Source organism: Ranitomeya imitator, chromosome 6 (assembly GCF_032444005.1).
Source record: "Ranitomeya imitator isolate aRanImi1 chromosome 6, aRanImi1.pri, whole genome shotgun sequence".
Lineage (NCBI taxonomy): Eukaryota > Metazoa > Chordata > Amphibia > Anura > Dendrobatidae > Ranitomeya > Ranitomeya imitator.
In genome coordinates, this window is record NC_091287.1 from 449,125,719 (window position 1) to 449,146,394 (window position 20,676).

The window sequence follows — 20,676 nt, forward strand, 5'->3', positions numbered from 1 at the left end:
GATCTCACCACAAAGTAGAGAGGAATCATTTTACATTTACTTACGGAATATTTATTTTGTCTCTGCTTAGATTTAAAGAGGACCTGTCATAAGATCAAAATTGGCTAGTTTTTGCTCTTATTTTTTTCCTTATGCTCGCCCCTACCTTCTGTCTCTTCCCCACTATCCCATAGAATGTAAGTCCGCAAGGACAGGGTCCTCTCCCCTTTGTACCAGTCTGTCACTGTAAACTTGTTTACTGTAAACGATATCTATAACTCTGTATGCAACCCCTTCTCATGTACAGCACCATGGAATTAATGGTGCTATATAAATAAATAATATTTATTTTCCTTTCTTTTTTTCTTTCTTTCTCTGTCTTTCTTCCTTTCTCCCTTCCTTCTTTACTTCCTTCCTCCCTCACAATACAATTCCAGAGATACTGGCTTTTATATTTAATGCTAATTTTAGAGGACTTAAATAAGGGAGCGTTGTTTAAAAAAAAAAAAAAAAAGAGCAGGGGTGAGCAATTAATTTTCCCAAGGGGCCACATGAGAGACCGTGACTGTTGTGGAGGGCCGAACAAATAGGCTGAAATTAATTCTGCTCAATATTTGTTATAATTATTTTCTGTTAAAATTAATTGTATCACTTAATATTGAGCAGAATTAAGTATAACTTTCCCCATATACCATAAAAGCCCACAGTAGCCTCCCATATGCACCATGAGCCCCACATAGTCTCCGTATATACAGCATGAACCCCACATAGCCTCCCATATACAGCATGAGCCCCACATAGCCTCCCTATACACAGCATGAGCCCCACACAGCCTCTCTATATACAGCATGAGCCCCACACCGCCTTCCTATACAACATGAGCTCCACATAGCCTTCCTATACAACATGAGCTCCACATAGCCTCCCTATACACAGCATGAGCCCCACATAGCATCCCTATATACAGCATGAGCCCCACACAGCCTTCCTATACAACATGAGCTCCACATAGCCTCCCATATAAAGCATGAGCCCCACATGGCCTCCCTATACACAGCATAAGCCCCACATAGCCTCCCTATATACAGCATGAGCCCCACACAGCCTTCCTATACAACATGAGCTCCACATAGCCTCCCTATACACAGCATGGGCCCCACATAGCCTCCCTATATAGAGCATGAGCCCCACATAACCTTCCTATATACAGCATGAGCCCCACATAACCTTCCTATACAGCATGAGCCCCACGTAGCCTCCCTATATAAAGCATGAGCCACACATAACTTCCCATATACATTATGAACATCACATAGCCTCCAATATGCACGATGAGCCCCACATAGCCTCCGTATATACAGCATGAGCCCCACATAGCCTCCCATATACAGCATGAGCCCCACATAGCCCTCTATATCCAGCATGAGCCCCACATAGCCTTCCTATACAGCATGAGACCCACATAGCCTCCCTATATACAGCATGAGCCCCACATAGCCTCCCTATATACAGCATGAGCCCCACATAGCCTCCCTATATATAGCATGAGCCCCACATAGCCTTCCTATACAGCAGGAGCCCACATAGCCTCCCTATATGCAGCATGAGCCCAGCCCACATTGCCCCCTATATCCAGCATGAGCCCCACATAGCCTTCCTATATACAACATGAGCCACACATAGCCTCCGTATGTACAACATGAGCCACACATAGCCTCCGTATGTACAACATGAACCCCACATAGCGTCCCATATACAGCATGAGCCCCACATAGCCTCCGTATATACAACATGAACCCCACATAGCCTCCCTATATACAGCATGAGCCCCACATAGCCTTCCTATACAGCATGAGCCCCACATAACCTCTCTATATACAGCATGAGCCCCACACATAGCCTTCCTATACAGCATGAGCCCCACTTAGCCTCCCTATATACAGCGTGAGTGCCACATAGCGTCCCATATACAGCATGAGCCCCACACAGCCTTCCTATACAGCATGATCCCCACATAGCCTCCCTATATACAGCATGAGCCCCACCCACATTGCCCCCCATATCCAGCATGAGCCCCACATAGCCTTCCTATATACAGTACAGCATGAGCCCCACATAGCATCCTTATATACAGCATAAGCCCCACATAGCCTCCCTATATACAGTGTGAGCCCCACATAGGCTCCTATATACATTATGAGCCCCACATTGCCCCGTATATCAGCATAATCCCCACTTAGCCTCCCTATATATAGCATGAGCCACTTATAGCCTCCCTATATACAGCATGAGCCCCACATAGCCTCCCTATAGAGTGTGAGCCCCCCACATAGGCTCTTATATACATTGAGCCCCACATTGCCCCCTATATCCAGCATGAGCCCCACATAGCCCCCCTATATCCAGCATGAGCCCCACATAGCCTCCCTATATACAGCATGAGCCCCACATAGCCTCCCTATACACAGCATGAGCCCCACATAGCCTCCCTATATACAGCATGAGCCCCACCCACATTGCCCCCTATATACAGCATGAGCCCCACATAGCATCCTTATATACAGCATAAGCCCCACATAGGCTCCTATATACTCTACTAGATTGTGGCCCGATTCTAACGCATCGGGTATTCTAGAATATGCATGTCCCCGTAGTATATGGACAATGATGATTCCAGAATTCGCGGCAGACTGTGTCCGTCGCTGATTGGTCGAGGCAACCTTTATGACATCATCGTCGCCATGGCAACCATTATGACATCTACGTCGATACTGTGCCCGTCGCTGATTGGTCGAGGCGAATTCGCGGCAGACTGTGCCCGTCGCTGATTGGTCGAGGCAACCTTTATGACATCTGTTATGTTTGCTAATGACAGGTGTTATGAAGGCAATCCAGAAACACAGTGTGCTTAGCGATCAGAGCGCACACAGTGATCTGACAAATACCCAAAAATACAAGAACGAGCTCTGAGACGTGGAAACTCTGTAGACTGCACACCTGATCCTATCCTAAACACAACTAAAAGCGGCTGTGGATTGCACCTAACAACTACCTAGGCAACTCGGCACAGCCTAAGAAACTAGCTAGCCTGAAGATAGAAAAATAGGCCTGACTTGCCCCAGAGAAATTCCCCAAAGGAAAAGGCAGCCCCCCACATATAATGACTGTGAGTAAGATGAAAAGACAAAACGTAGGGATGAAATAGATTCAGCAAAGTGGGGCCCGATATTCTAGGACAGAGCGAGGACAGTAAAGCGAACTTTGCAGTCTACAAAAAACCCTAAAGCAAAACCACGCAAAGGGGGTAAAAAAAACCCACCGTGCCGAACTAACGGCACGGCGGTACACCCTTTGCGTCTCAGAGCTTCCAGCAAAACAAAAGACAAGCTGGACAGAAAAAAAACAACAAAAAAGCAAAAAGCACTTAGCTATACAGAGCAGCAGGTCACAGGAACAATCAGGAGAAGCTCAGATCCAACACTGAAACATTGACAAGGAGCAAGGATAGCAGCATCAGGCGGAGTTAAGTAATGAAGCAGTTAACGAGCTCACCAGAACACCTGAGGGAGGAAGCTCAGAAGCTGCAGTACCACTTGTGACCACAGGAGTGAATTCAGCCACAGAATTCACAACAGTACCCCCCCCTTGAGGAGGGGTCACCGAACCCTCACCAGAGCCCCCAGGCCGACCAGGATGAGCCGCATGAAAGGCACGAACAAGATCGGAAGCATGAACATCAGAGGCAAAAACCCAGGAATTATCTTCCTGAGCATAACCCTTCCATTTAACCAGATACTGGAGTTTCCGTCTAGAAACACGAGAATCCAAAATCTTCTCCACAATATACTCCAATTCCCCCTCCACCAAAACCGGGGCAGGAGGCTCAACAGATGGAACCATAGGTGCCACGTATCTCCGCAACAACGACCTATGGAATACATTATGTATGGAAAAGGAGTCTGGGAGGGTCAAACGAAAAGACACAGGATTGAGAACCTCAGAAATCCTATACGGACCAATAAAACGAGGTTTAAATTTAGGAGAGGAAACCTTCATAGGAATATGACGAGAAGATAACCAAACCAGATCCCCAACACGAAGTCGGGGACCCACACGGCGTCTGCGATTAGCGAAAAGTTGAGCTTTCTCCTGGGACAAAATCAAATTGTCCACTACCTGAGTCCAGATCTGCTGCAACCTATCCACCACAGAATCCACACCAGGACAGTCCGAAGACTCAACCTGTCCTGAAGAGAAACGAGGATGGAACCCAGAATTGCAAAAAAATGGAGAAACCAAGGTAGCCGAGCTGGCCCGATTATTAAGGGCGAACTCAGCCAACGGCAAAAAGGACACCCAATCATCCTGGTCTGCAGAAACAAAACATCTCAGATATGTTTCCAAGGTCTGATTGGTTCGTTCGGTCTGGCCATTAGTCTGAGGATGGAAAGCCGAGGAAAAGGATAGGTCAATGCCCATCCTACCACAAAAGGCTCGCCAAAACCTTGAAACAAACTGGGAACCTCTGTCAGAAACAATATTCTCAGGAATGCCATGCAACCGAACCACATGCTGAAAGAACAAAGGTACCAAATCAGAGGAGGAAGGCAATTTAGCCAAGGGCACCAGATGGACCATTTTAGAAAAGCGATCACAGACCACCCAAATGACTGACATCTTTTGAGAAACGGGAAGGTCAGAAATGAAATCCATCGAAATATGTGTCCAAGGCCTCTTTGGGACCGGCAAGGGCAAAAGCAACCCACTGGCACGAGAACAGCAGGGCTTAGCCCTAGCACAAATCCCACAGGACTGCACAAAAGTACGTACATCCCGTGACAGAGATGGCCACCAGAAGGATCTAGCCACTAACTCTCTGGTACCAAAGATTCCAGGATGACCAGCCAACACCGAACAATGAAGTTCAGAGATAAGTTTTAGTCCACCTATCAGGGACGAACAGTTTCTCTGCTGGACAACGATCAGGTTTATTCGCCTGAAATTTTTGCAGCCCCCGCCGCAAATCAGGGGAGATGGCAGACACAATGACTCCTTCCTTGAGGATACCCGCTGGCTCAGATAAACCCGGAGAGTCGGCCACAAAACTCCTAGACAGAGCATCCGCCTTCACATTTTTAGAGCCCGGAAGGTACGAAATCACGAAGTCGAAGCGGGCAAAAAATAACGACCAACGGGCCTGTCTAGGATTCAAGCGCTTGGCAGACTCGAGATAAGTCAAGTTCTTATGATCAGTCAATACCACCATGCGATGCTTAGCTCCTTCAAGCCAATGACGCCACTCCTCGAATGCCCACTTCATGGCCAGCAACTCTCGATTGCCCACATCATAATTACGCTCAGCGGGCGAAAACTTCCTGGAAAAGAAAGCACATGGTTTCATCACTGAGCAATCAGAACCTCTCTGTGACAAAACCGCCCCTGCTCCAATCTCAGAAGCATCAACCTCGACCTGGAACGGAAGAGAAACATCTGGCTGACACAACACAGGGGCAGAACAAAAACGACGCTTCAACTCCTGAAAAGCTTCCACAGCAGCAGAAGACCAATTAACCAAATCAGCACCCTTCTTGGTCAAATCGGTCAATGGTTTGGCAATGCTAGAAAAATTACAGATGAAGCGACGATAAAAATTAGCAAAGCCCAGGAACTTTTGCAGACTTTTCAGAGATGTCGGCTGAATCCAATCCTGGATGGCTTGGACCTTAACTGGATCCATCTCGATAGTAGAAGGGGTAAAGATGAACCCCAAAAATGAAACTTTCTGCACACCGAAGAGACACTTTGATCCCTTCACAAACAAAGAGTTAGCACGCAGGACCTGAAAAACCATTCTGACCTGCTTCACATGAGACTCCCAATCATCTGAGAAGATCAAAATGTCATCCAAGTAAACAATCAGGAATTTATCCAGATACTCACGGAAGATGTCATGCATAAAAGACTGAAACACAGATGGAGCATTGGCAAGTCCGAACGGCATCACTAGATACTCAAAACGACCCTCGGGCGTATTGAATGCAGTTTTCCATTCATCTCCTTGCCTGATTCTCACCAGATTATACGCACCACGAAGATCTATCTTAGTGAACCAACTAGCCCCCTTAATCCGAGCAAACAAGTCAGATAACAATGGCAAGGGATACTGAAATTTAACAGTGATCTTATTAAGAAGGCGGTAATCAATACACGGTCTCAGCGAACCATCCTTCTTGGCTACAAAGAAGAACCCTGCTCCCAGTGGTGATGACGATGGGCGAATATGTCCCTTCTCCAGGGATTCCTTCACATAACTGCGCATAGCGGCGTGTTCGGGCACGGATAAATTAAATAATCGACCTTTAGGGAATTTACTACCAGGAATCAAATTGATAGCACAATCACAATCCCTATGCGGAGGTAGAGCATCGGACTTGGGCTCTTCAAATACATCCTGATAATCAGACAAGAACTCTGGGACCTCAGAAGGGGTGGATGACGAAATCGACAAAAATGGAACATCACCATGTACCCCCTGACAACCCCAGCTGGATACCGACATGGAATTCCAATCCAATACTGGATTATGGGTTTGTAGCCATGGCAACCCCAACACGACCACATCATGCAGATTATGCAACACCAGAAAGCGAATAACTTCCTGATGTGCAGGAGCCATGCACATGGTCAGCTGGGCCCAGTATTGAGGTTTATTCTTGGCCAAAGGTGTAGCATCAATTCCTCTCAATGGAATAGGACACCGCAAAGGCTCCAAGAAAAACCCACAACGTTTAGCATAATCCAAATCCATCAGATTCAGGGCAGCGCCCGAATCCACAAACGCCATGACAGAAAACGACGACAAAGAGCATATCAAGGTAATGGACAGAAGGAATTTGGACTGTACAGTACCAATGACGGCAGACCTAGCGGACCGCTTAGTGCGCTTAGGACAATCAGAAATAGCATGAGTGGAATCACCACAGTAGAAACACAGACCATTCAGACGTCTGTATTCCTGCTGTTCAACTCTAGTCATAGTCCTATCGCACTGCATAGGCTCAGGTTTAACCTCAGGCAGTACCGCCAAATGGTGCACAGATTTACGCTCGCGCAAGCGTCGACCGATCTGAATGGCCAAAGACAAAGACTCATTCAAACCAGCAGGCATAGGAAATCCCACCATGACATCCTTAAGAGCCTCAGAGAGACCCTTTCTGAACAAAGCTGCCAGCGCAGATTCATTCCACTGAGTGAGTACTGACCATTTCCTAAATTTCTGACAATATACTTCTATATCATCCTGACCCTGGCACAAAGCCAGCAAATTTTTCTCAGCCTGATCCACTGAATTAGGCTCATCGTACAGCAATCCGAGCGCCAGGAAAAACGCATCGACACTACTCAATGCAGGGTCTCCTGGCGCAAGAGAAAATGCCCAGTCTTGAGGGTCGCCGCGCAAAAAAGAAATAATAATCAAAACCTGTTGAATAGGATTACCAGAAGAATGAGGTTTCAAGGCCAGAAATAGCTTACAATTATTTTTGAAACTTAGAAACTTAGTTCTATCTCCAAAAAACAAATCAGGAATAGGAATTCTTGGTTCTAACATAGATTTCTGATCAGTAGTATCTTGAATTTTTTGTACATTTATAACGAGATTATCCATTGAAGAGCACAGACCCTGAATATCCATGTCCACACCTGTGTCCAGAATCACCCAAATGTCTAGAGGAAAAAAAAAAGTGAACACAGAGCAGAAAAAAAAAAAAATGATGTCAGAACTTTTTCTTTCCCTCTATTGAGAATCATTAGTTTGGCTCCTTGTACTGTTATGTTTGCTAATGACAGGTGTTATGAAGGCAATCCAGAAACACAGTGTGCTTAGCGATCAGAGCGCACACAGTGATCTGACAAATACCCAAAAATACAAGAACGAGCTCTGAGACGTGGAAACTCTGTAGACTGCACACCTGATCCTATCCTAAACACAACTAAAAGCGGCTGTGGATTGCGCCTAACAACTACCTAGGCAACTCGGCACAGCCTAAGAAACTAGCTAGCCTGAAGATAGAAAAATAGGCCTGACTTGCCCCAGAGAAATTCCCCAAAGGAAAAGGCAGCCCCCCACATATAATGACTGTGAGTAAGATGAAAAGACAAAACGTAGGGATGAAATAGATTCAGCAAAGTGGGGCCCGATATTCTAGGACAGAGCGAGGACAGTAAAGCGAACTTTGCAGTCTACAAAAAACCCTAAAGCAAAACCACGCAAAGGGGGTAAAAAAAAACCACCATGCCGAACTAACGGCACGGCGGTACACCCTTTGCGTCTCAGAGCTTCCAGCAAAACAAAAGACAAGCTGGACAGAAAAAAAACAACAAAAAAGCAAAAAGCACTTAGCTATACAGAGCAGCAGGTCACAGGAACAATCAGGAGAAGCTCAGATCCAACACTGAAACATTGACAAGGAGCAAGGATAGCAGCATCAGGCGGAGTTAAGTAATGAAGCAGTTAACGAGCTCAGCAGAACACCTGAGGGAGGAAGCTCAGAAGCTGCAGTACCACTTGTGACCACAGGAGTGAATTCAGCCACAGAATTCACAACAGACATCATGATATCTACGTCGATACTGAGCCTGTCGCTGATTGGTCGAGGCGAATTCGCGGCAGACTGTGCCCGTCGCTGATTGGTCGAGGCAACCTTTATGACATCATCGTCATGCTGTGCCCGTCGCTGATTGGTCGAGGCCTGGCTGCCTCGACCAATCAGAGACGCGGGATTTCTACGCCGATACTGTGCCCGTCGCTGATTGGTCGAGGCCTGGCTGCCTCGACCAATCAGAGACACGGGATTTCTACGCCGATACTGTGCCCGTCGCTGATTGGTCGAGGCCTGGCTGCCTCGACCAATCAGAGACGCGGGATTTCTACGCCGATACTGTGCCCGTCGCTGATTGGTCGAGGCCTGGCTGCCTCGACCAATCAGAGACACGGGATTTCTACGCCGATACTGTGCCCGTCGCTGATTGGTCGAGGCCTGGCTGCCTCGACCAATCAGAGACGCGGGATTTCTACGCCGATACTGTGCCCGTCGCTGATTGGTCGAGGCCTGGCGGCCTCGACCAATCAGAGACGCGGGATTTCCAGGACAGACAGACAGACAGACGGAAAAACCCTTAGACAATTATATATATAGATGAGCCCCACATTGCCCCCTATATCAGCATAATCCCCACATAGCCTCCCTGTATATAGCATGAGCCACACATAGCCTTCCTATATACAGCATGAGCCACACACAGCCTCACTATATAAAGCGTGAGCCACACATAGTCTCCTTATATACAGCATAAGCCCCACATAGCCTCCCTATATACAGCGTGAGCCACACACAGCCTCCCTATCTACTATATAATCGTCTAAGGGGCACTTCCGTCTGTCTGTCACGGAAATCCCGCGTCGCTGACTGGTCGCAGCCGCCAGGCCGCGATCAATCAGCGAAGGGCACAGTCCGGCCGCGAATTTGCCCCTTCCTACTCCGTCATTGCCCCCTCCATACTCCCCTCCAGACAGCGCTCACACAGGGTTAATGGCTGTGTTACACCGCGTTATGCCGTGGTGTAATGCAGTCCGTTAACGCTGCTATTAACCCTGTGTTACCAACTTTTTACTATTGATGCTGCCTATGCAGCATCAATAGTAAAAAGATCTAATGTTAAAAATAATTTAAAAAGTAAAAAATCATTATATACTCACCGTCCGGCGCCTCACTGTCGCGATGCTCCGGGCCTTGCATTGCGGTCTCGCAAGATGATGACATAGCGGTCTCATGAGACCGCTAAGTCATCTGGGTAATTTCGCAATGCGTCACTGGGAATGGAAGCTGGCGGCCGCATCGTGCGCATAGGGACAGCTTTGCTGGATGCCAGAGGGTGAGTATATAACTATTTTTTATTTTCATTCTTTTTTTTTTTTTTAACAGGGATATGGTGCCCACAGTGCTATATACTACGTGGACTGTGTTTACATACTGCGAGGCTGCTATATACTACGTGGGCTGTGTTATATACTGTGTGGCCTGTGATATATACTGCGTGGGCAGTGTTATACTACATGGGCAATTTTATATACTACGTGGGCAATGTTAAATACTACTTGGGCTGTGTTATATACTGCGTGGATGCTATATATTATGTGGGCTGTGTTATATACTACGTGCGCAGTGTTATATACTACGTGGGCTGTGTTATATACTACGTGGCTGGGCAATATACTACGTGGCAGTGTTATATACTACGTGGGCTGTGTTATATACTGCGTGGATGCTATATATTACATGGGCTATGTTATATACTATGTGGCAGTGTTATATACTACATGGGCTATGTTATATACTACGTGGGCAGTGTTATATACTACGTGGGCAGTGTTATATACTACGTGGGCACTGTTATATACTATGTGGGCAGTGTAATATACTACGTGGGCAGTGTTGTATACTACGTGGCCAGTGTTATGTACTACGTGGGCAGTGTTATGTACTACGTGGGCAGTGTTATACACTACGTGGGCAGTGTTATACACTACGTGGGCAGTGTTATATACTACGTGGGCAGTGTTATATACTACGTGGGCAGTGTTATATACTACGTGGGCAGTGTTATATACTACGTGGGCAGTGTTATATACTACGTGGGCAGTGTTATATACTACGTGGGCAGTGTTATATACTACCTGCGCAGTGTTATATACTACGTGGGCAGTGTCATATACTACGTGGGCAGTGTTATATACTACGTGCGAAGTGTTATAGACTCCCTATATACAGCGTGAGCCCCACATAGCCTCCCTATATACAGTATGAGCCACACATACCTACTGTGTGCATACAAACATCCCATACACATGAAAAAATCAAAACACTACACACTCACCTTGCTCCTGTTTCCCCGGCACTCTGCGTCTGCTCCTGTCTCCGATGCTCTGACTGTCCGCAGTGCACAGCTGATGCGATAGAATGACGTACTCACGTCAGCTGGCTCACATGCTGATTGGTGGAAGAAGGGGCTGGGGTCTCCTCCTCCACCAATCTATTCACTGGTGTCTGCATCCCGAGGATGCGGATAGTGGTGACCGCGGTGGGTGGGCAGGGGAAGGCACTGTGCAGCCCATGGGCCACTGTTTCAGCCCTTTTGCTTTCTTGGTCCACGGACTAGAACAACCAAAGGGTCGGTTGTGGGTCCGCGGGTTGCACATTGCCCAGGTCTGCAGTACTGGGGGCGATGCTCCATATGGAGTTATAAGTAAGATCTGAAGTAAAGAATAATTAATAATTTATTATCTATAATTTCACAAACTGTGTGTTTTGGCTTTTTAAGTTCAGTTTTGATTAAAAAAATAACCTGATTGAAGCCAATAGACAATACTATTGAAACCTTGTTTTTTTACCTTTCAATTAAATTTGTTTTAGTTTCTTGTGGACTTTGGGAGGTTTAGGAGAAGCTTAAAGGGAATCTGTCAGCAAATTATTCCTTTGAAATTTGAGAGCCATATAATGTAGGGCCAGAGAGCCTGATTCCAGCGATGTATCACTTACTGGGCTGCTTAATGCAGTTTTGATAGAATCCGTGTTGTTGATGTAGCAGTGGTCAGAATGTGAATTGTGTATAACCCCACCCACACCCAAGATTGGAAGATTCCTGTGTACACTTTGCATTGTTAGCAAGCTATCAATCAGTGGTGCGGGCTGGGTTACACAGATTAGCCTGACACCTACTCCTCTATCGATAATCTCCTGCTGATAACACACTGATTGTATTGAAATGACAGCAAGATGCTGAGGAAATGATACATTCCTGGAATCTGGTTCTCTGCCCCAACGTCATTCTGCGGACAGTTTCCCTTTAGGGCATTTTATGGTTTATTTCCCACAGAAAATTATGTTTTGTTTAGGTGATTTTTTTTAATTTACTAACTAGGACAAAAATTGAACCCCCAGTTCAGCAGATAGAGCGCTCAAAGTCTGCCCACATCAAGGATGAAATTTTCTCTACAGGCCTTCTACTTGGTAAGACACATTTACATACAGAAAGCAAAATTCCAATTTCACATATATTATGTTTTGTATATTTGATTCATAATGAATGCACACTGGTTAGTACGGGGGTATGGAAACCTGTGTGCTCTATAGGGCAATGTTTTTTTCCAACTCATTTTAATGAAGCTTTAACAACATACCGTATATACTCGAGTATAAGCCGACCCGAGTATAAGCCGACCCCCCTAATTTTGCCACAAAAAACTGGGAAAACTTATTGACTCGAGTATAAGCCTAGGGTGGAAATGCAGCATTTACCGGTGAATTTCAAAAATAAAAATAGATCATTATTTCCCCATAGCTGTGCCATATAGTGCTCTGCACCGTTCATATTTCCCCATAGGTGTGAACCATATAGTGCTCTGCACCGTTCATTGTGCCCCCTAGCTGTGCCATATACGGTGCTCTGCACCGTTCACTGTGCCCCATAGCTGTGCTGTGCCATATACGGTGCTCTGCACCGTTCACTGTGCCCCATAGCTGTGCCATATACGGTGCTCTGCACCGTTCACTGTGCCCCATAGCTGTGCTGTGCCATATACGGTGCTCTGCACCGTTCACTGTACCCCATAGCTGTGCTGTGCCATATACGGTGCTCTGCACCGTTCACTGTGCCCCATAGATGTTCCACATAAATTTGTGCCGCCGCTGCCGCAATAAAGAAAAAAAAACACATACTCACCTCCCTTGATTGCAGCTCCCGGCGTCTCGTTCCGGCGCCTCCATCTTCCCGGCGTCTCTGCTCTGACTGATCAGGCAGAGGGCGCCGCGCACACTATATGCGTCATCGCGCCCTCTGCCTGAACAGTCAGAGAGCAGAGACGCCGGGAAGATGGAGGCGCCGGCCGGGAAGATGGATCGGCGCCCGGCGGCTGGAACGAGGACAGGTGAATATGCTATACTCACCTAGTCCTGGCGATCCTCGCGCTGTCCCCTCCTGTCTTCGGTGCCGCAGCTTCTTTCTCTATCAGCGGTCACCGGCAGCGCTGATTAGAGAAATGAATAAGCGGCTCCGCCCCTATGGGAGGTGGAGCCGCTTATTCATTTCTGTAATGAGCGGTCCCACGTGACCGCTGAAGAGAGGAAGAAACTGCAGCGCCGAAGCCCGTGGGACGGCAGGGACAGCGCGAGGATCGCTGGGACTAGGTAAGTATACCTCAGCGCCCTCAGCCCCTCACCTGCCGACCCCACCGCTACCGTGACTCGAGTATAAGCCGAGGGGGGCACTTTCAGCCCAAAAATTTGGGCTGAAAATCTCGGCTTATACTCGAGTATATACGGTAATAAGGTTACATCATGGAATAAAAGAACAATGAACATTTCTCATAGCTAATTAATACTGTGGTAAGTTTAACTTTGCCCTTAACATACCATGGGTCTAATATATTAACCAAAATCCTAAGACCCCCATGTCAGGCACCAAATATCACACACTTTAATCATGAGAGAATAATCCTCATCACCTGGGGATTAATGAGTCCAAGGGGAATCGAACCAAGGCTTCCATACCTTATCTGATTTTTGAGGACAATGTCTGTCATAGGGAGGTGCAGTATTTACCCAATGTGAGATTTGCGGAGTCTTCTTTGGTACAGGTCAATATTTCCGAGATATTTTTCGCAGAAGGAATGCTTTAATGGGACAGTACTATTTTGAACAGAAAAGAATGCATGCAGAGATATAGATATGTGCGGTCATCAACTTGGAAGGTGTATAAAGCTAAAAACCAATTTTACTCCTAAATCTCAAAGGGGATCTGTCCACTGTTTTTTTTTCTGTTTAATCTGACAGCAGCATGATGTTTGGGCTGAGAGCCTGATTCCAGTGATGTGTCACTTATTAGGCTGTGCTTTGTTGTTTCATTAAAATCAGGAGATTATCACTTCTGGACTGGCTGCCTTGTGCCTCCTAGTGAACTGCTCTGTATAACCTTGCCCCAACCAATGATTAGCAGCTTTCTGCCTATGCACAGTGTACACAGAAACTTGCCAGTCAGTGGTGTGTGCGGGGTTACACAGAGCTCAGCATTCAGAGAACTGTTAGATATGCAGCAGAGCAGTAATATATATTGATACCATGTAATACTGAAACTCTCCTTGTTCTACTGATCTCTTTTTGTTTGTAAAAATGTTATCGTGCAATTTTCTAAATATAAGTGATCTGATTAAAAAAAAAAAAAAAAAAGATCTGCAGCAGAAAAAAACAGTGATTGTATCAAAATGACAGCGAGAAGCCCAGTAAGTGACACATCACTGGAATCAGAGTTCATGCTGCTGTCAGATTACATAGAAAAAACCTGGAGACAGATTCCCTTTAATCAGTGCTCCAAATACCAAATTAGAGATGAACTGGTTGTTAGAACATCTTCGATTCTGTGTTGTATGTATGGCCATGTTGTAGAGAGCATGTGAAGATAAGCAGTAACCGTAAATCGAGACACTATCTATAATTTGGAAAGATATTGGTCTAAAGTGTAAAACAGATTGGATCGTCAGGACGGTATGACATTTGTATTTGTTTCATAGGCGGTGCAGAGAAAGATGAGGCTCAGAAGAGAAGGAAAGAGCGTTACAGAGAGGAGCTAATGCAGCAAATGGCCGAACAGCAGAGAAACAAAAAGCGGTACATGTGCATTTAATGACTATACTCTAATGTAGGAAGGGAAATGGCAGCTGCCATGATGTAACGGGCACGTGGGCATTACCAGTGCCGCAGTAACCTTCATTATAACTCCACATTGTGCAATATTTCTATTATCACCTGGAAATGTATGAATATACTGACAATTAGATGTGGCCATTTTCCTTTTCAATTCTTCACATTGACTCCCCAGCTGAGCCTCAATAACCATTAAGGGGCACCGCACTGACATTGCTTTTAATGAGCCACATGTCATGCCTCCATTTTCACCTGTAAAGGTGCAGCGGTGGGCCTGAACACATGGCCGGGGTCCGCCACAAAGTGAAGGTTATCACTGGAGTTCTACTGTATTTGTAATAAATTGTTGTGGTCAACCTTTTTACTAATAAAGCTGTTCTTCTGATATTAATAAGAGAGCCATCCTGTCATCGATTACAATTCTTTATCATGTTTGATGTTTGAAGTACCGTATATACTCGAGTATAAGCCGACCCGAGTATAAGCCGACCCCCCCTAATTTTGCCACATAAAACTGGGAAAACTTAATGACTCGGGTATAAGCCTAGGGTGGAAAATGCAGCAGCTACTGGTAAATTTCAAAAATAAAAATAGATACCAATAAAAGTAAAATTAATTGAGACATCAGTTGTTTAAGTGTTTTTGAATATCCATATTGAATCAGGAGCCCCATATAATGCTCCATAAAGTTTATGATGGGCTCCATAAGATGCTCCATATTAAAATATACCCCATATAATGCTGCACACATGCTGATTATGGCCCCTTAAGATGCTCCATACAGGCATTTGCCCCGTATAATGCTCCACAAATGTGGATTATGGCCCCATAAGATGCTCCATACAGATAACTGCCCAATATAATGCTGCACATGGCCACATAAGATGCCCCATACAGATATTTGCCCCCATATAATGCTGCACATGGCCCCATAAGATGCTCCATACAGATAACTGCCCCATATAATGCTGCACATGGCCACATAAGATGCCCCATACAGATATTTGCCCCCATATCATGCTGCACATGGCCCCATACAGATGCCCCATACAGATATTTGCCCCATATCATGCTGCACATGGCCACATAAGATGCCCCATACAGATATTTGCCCCATATCATGCTGCACATGGCCACATAGGATGCCCCATACCGATATTTGCCCCCATATAATCCTGCACATGGCCACATAAGATGCCCCATACAGATATTTGCCCCCATATAATGCTGCACATGGCCACATAAGATGCCCCATACAGATATTTGCCCCATATCATGCTGCACATGGCCACATAGGATGCCCCATACCGATATTTGCCCCCATATAATCCTGCACATGGCCACATAAGATGCCCCATACAGATATTTGCCCCCATATAATGCTGCATATGGCCACATATGATGCTCCATACAGATATTTGCCCCATATGCTGTTGCTGCGATTAAAAAAAAAAAAAAAATTACATACTCTCCTCTCCGGCCCCCGGCACTTGCAATAGTTACCTGCTCCCTGTTCCATCGCTGACCACCGCTGTGTCTTCCCCATCCTCTGCATCGACGTTCAGGATGAGGGCGGCGGGCACACTAATCGCGTCACCGCGCCCTCTGACCTGAGCATCACTGCGGAAGACACAGCGGCGCCGACAGTGGAACGAGGAGCAGGTGAATATCACGCACTGCCCCCGTCATACTCACCTGTTCCTGGCGCCGTCGCTGCATGTCTGTTCCCCGGCGCTGCGTTTTCTTCCTGTAGTGAGCGGTCACTGTTACCGCTCATTACAGTAATGAATATGCGGCTCCACCCCTATGGGAGGTGGAACCGCATATTCATTACTGTGATTAGCGGTACCATGTGACCGCTCACTACAGGAAGAAGCTGCAGCACCGGGGAAGCCAGGGACATGCAGGGACCGCGCCAGGAGCAGGTGAGTATAATTAGACAGCCCCCGCTTCCCCTCCCCTGCCGACCCCCGGGTATGACTCGAGTATAAGCCGACAGGGGGACTTTCAGCCCAAAAAAGTGAGCTGAAAATCTCGGCTTATACTCGAGTATATATGGTAATTATAATCCGTTTATGTTTATGGTGACATCTGTTTTTCCAGGGAGAAGGAACTGGAACTGAAAGTTGCCGCCTCTGGAGCCGTAGATCCTGAGAAGCAAGTGAGAAATTGCCCTTTCCTAGTGTTCTCTCTCTCTCCATTTTAAGAGGATCTGTCAGTTCACCTGCTGTGAATCTTGTAGTAAATACCTGCCTCCCTAATACAACAGCAATTCTGTCTTTTTTTGGAGCTCTGTTTGTGCTGTTCCTCTTTTATTCCTCCTAGAAAATTATGAATAAATAGACACGGTTATGGGGTTGTCCACTTCTCAGACTACCCCCTCTCAATCACCATATTCCTCCACGTAATATAATAACGGCCTGTACTCCCCTCCGGTGCCATCGCCATTCCGGTGACGAAGGCGCCAGGTCCCCTGGTATTGTGCTACACTGCTATGTCACGCGAGCCCTGCAGTCAATCAGTGGCCTCTATGGGCCACTACACTCTCACTTCCTTTGGAAGAACTGAGAGGTGCTGTACTCTGACCTCCTCCAGATGTCCTCTTCATCTGATGGAAGTGAGGGTGAAGCAGCCCAGTAGCTGCCACTGTTTGCAGGGCTCACGTGACATAGCAACGTCATGGGAGACCGGGCGCCGATCTTGCTGTAACGGCACGGTCACCGCGGAGGTGAGTGCGGACTGTTATTTTACAATGTGGAATATGGTGATTGAGAAGGTTTTGTCCGAGAAGTGGACAACCCCTTTAAGGCCCTATTACACACTAGATAAGTGTGCATGTATGGAGGCCTCCTGACGCTCCCCCTACAGATTATGTCAGGAGAGAGCTGGATGCAGCTGCTGCAATTTTAACTGTCGACACTTGTGTTTGGCGCTGAGATAAGCCGCCATCAGATGAGTTGAGCGGTCCAGTGCATGGAGGAGTCGGGAGAGACAGCCAAGCCGTCATTCAGCTATCTAATGTGTATGGTGTGAGTACCAGCTTTATTACTACCCTTCAATTTGTACTAACATGTCCTGATAGTCACACCCATTTGTCAATTTATGGATATATTTATAAGAGGAGCAACAGAGTAACAGCACAATATGGAGCTCTAAAAAACATACTGCTGCTGTCTACTGAACAGACCCCACAGAAGAGCGCTATGGTGTACTCCTCTAGAATATTAGTGGCATTATTGGCCACGCTTCCTCATTGTGGAGGGGCTCACGGAAAGAGACGCCAGGATTCCCAGTGCCACTACTGGGACCTTTATCAATTGTCTGTGGGTAGTAATTTACACTAGGGGCGTTATTATATCTCTTATATTATGTTTTATCCTAAGTGTATTATTTTGCTAATTATTTTTACATGCTTTTTCTAGCTAAATGAAGTGGAGGTAAATTGAGCAGATTTTTTAAAACATTCTTTCTTTTGTTTGTTTCTATTTCTCTAGTGCAGGGATGTTTTACAAATGTTAATAACTTTCCTGTGTATTCTTTTGCTTGCATGTTGTACTAGTTTGGATGATGTAGACCGGAGCACGTTGTGAACATTTGCATGGATTTGGAATTAGTTTGAAACGCTTCCACTGGAAGAAGAGACTTGGGATTATAAGCAACTTGTTATTATACCTATTCGCTGTCCTTGTGAGGAGCATTGGTATCTTTTTGGGCGTGTAAGATTTTGCCAGCTCTTGGCTCAGATGCTTCAGGAGTCACGGAGGTTTCACCATGCCGAGAGGAGATCATGTCTTGATACCTAAGGAGGATATCCCAAGTCTGCTTCAAACTAGGCCTTTTTCAGAACTGCCCCGCTAATTTTATTTTTGATAAGTAAATTCTTCTGCCATTTTTTTTTGGGTGCACTGAAGCAAAATGAATGTGCAAATGCCTTTTGTTTGTATTTCTCTTGTACTCAGTGATGCTGTACACATTTTACTAGCTTTTTACAACTAATGTTTGTAGGTTGCCTGTAAGCCAACTCCAATATCAGCAGCGAGGGTTAGCCTTTCAAACAGGTTTTTTTTAATTCAGTTTTACATTCAATCCTATAAATCCCACTGAGTTTGTCTAAAGCGCATTATTTATACCTCTTGGGGTATGTTCACACCTTGCAAATATGCTGTAATTTACTGCTGGAAAATCTGCAGCGTATTACAGAAGCATCAATATCTTTGCAAAAGAAATCAACCTGGCATTTATTTTTAAGCCACAGCATGTCTGTATATTCCGCAAATTTTCACCTTGGATTTCCTCCCTTCAAATACACAACAAAAAAATCACTAGAAATCTGCTTGGAACCGTGGCACAATCCACAGCAGGAAGATGTGTTCTTGTTATTAATGCTAAAAATCCTTTTTCTAAAATATAAAACTAACCTGAAAACCTTTGCTAACATTTGTTTGTGTTTCTTTGAAAAGCCTGACCGCTTACGTCAGTTTGGGGCAATAAATCGCCACCAGGAAATGTCCGATCGAAATGTCCCCTATCGTCCTGGAATAGTTGTGGACCCCCAGAAAACAAGCAGAACAGCTATGGAAGAAGAAATGTCCCCACCGGAAAGACCAAGAGTGGCTTTTCAGACTCCTCTCCCTGAGTCCTCTGTCCCTGGTAATGCCTTTCCTACAGCTTTTAATGCAGCCAACGAAGAATACCATCGAGGAATATCCAACACCCTCGGAGAAATAGTTGCCCCCAGGTAGATCTATGTGTCGAATTATGGATCTTTATTGTGTTTTTATTGTATAGCTGAAGACGTAGATAAATAAGCTGCCTGAACACTTGTTTGGCCTACAGCAACTCCTGCAGTAGCAAGGTAGCAGGGATGTTACAATCCAAGATGTGTGCCACCCTTTTGTTTTCCAGTATGGCTTACGGAAGGAAAATTAATTCCAATCTTCTCCTATACTTTGCAATGTTAAACACGAACAGCACATGGATGACATACGAATTCCATTAATGTGCTGTACTTTGTTATACCGACCCATAGACTTGTACCGGCCCTTGTCATTCGTGCTGCTGGTAAAAAATGGACTTGTCTTCACGTGGTTTGCACGAACATACGGTCCATGCAAACACTCGAACATGTGTGCAGTACCATAAGTTATAATGGGTATGTGTGGGATCTGTGAAAAAAATACGTATGCCACACGTACCTTAGGCACGGATATGTGAAGGAGGCCTAAGGCAGAATGGGAAACAAAAACGGCACCATTTCTAGTTGACTTTTCCATAAATGACAATAAATAGAAGCCGGATTGAGGGGTTGAGGGGTTATGTAATAGAAGACAGCTCAGCTTCTGTTTTATAGTCAGTCCATGGTGCAATATCTCCAGAGTTGAATCCTGACATGAGGTGCATTATTAGAATCTTATGATGGTAAGTCCTCCATGATATTCTGCTTACCGTCAACCTGACAGCTGATTCATACTGCCTGAAGCGCAGGCAGCATACATGAGAGTCCGCCCTGTTATTGCAGCAATGCATGTCTTCCTCTAAGTCACTACAGTGTTTCAGGTAAAATATATTTTTAACAGTTGACTGGGGACTTTGCATCTCAGATGGCTATCCCCAGAGTCATGCTTCTTCCCTCTCTGTCACCATGACGGACCTTTCTCCCAATACATTGCTGCATTCGAAAGTGTGACATACATGTCTGCAATAACTCTGAGGTATGCTTCCCACTGTCGGCGGTATGGATCAGCTGTCAGCCTCCCTTCAAAGTTAAGTGAGGACCCCTTTGGTTTCATACTTTTTGTATTCTGTCTTTTATAGGATTGCAGCCGTGCCTCCACCTCAACCTCCAGTCCTAGTAGATAACTATCGAACTCCTTACGATGATGCTTATTACTACTATGGTGCTCGCAACCCGCTGGACCCAAACCTTCCTTATTGTAAGGAA

General features: G+C 45.7%; 1 protein-coding gene across 5 annotated transcripts in view; it reads left to right on the forward strand.

Moving 5' to 3' along the window:
- CSPP1 (centrosome and spindle pole associated protein 1) overlaps nt 1-20,676 on the forward strand; it is a 147,928-nt gene that overhangs the window by 68,912 nt on the left and 58,340 nt on the right. For all 5 annotated transcript variants that reach the window (XM_069731439.1, XM_069731434.1, XM_069731436.1 and 2 more), the window contains 5 exons: nt 11,959-12,047; nt 14,603-14,699; nt 16,839-16,896; nt 19,196-19,473; nt 20,550-20,668. In XM_069731439.1, the coding sequence (XP_069587540.1) occupies nt 11,959-12,047; nt 14,603-14,699; nt 16,839-16,896; nt 19,196-19,473; nt 20,550-20,668 (641 nt within the window). The remainder of the gene's footprint in view (nt 1-11,958; nt 12,048-14,602; nt 14,700-16,838; nt 16,897-19,195; nt 19,474-20,549; nt 20,669-20,676) is intronic.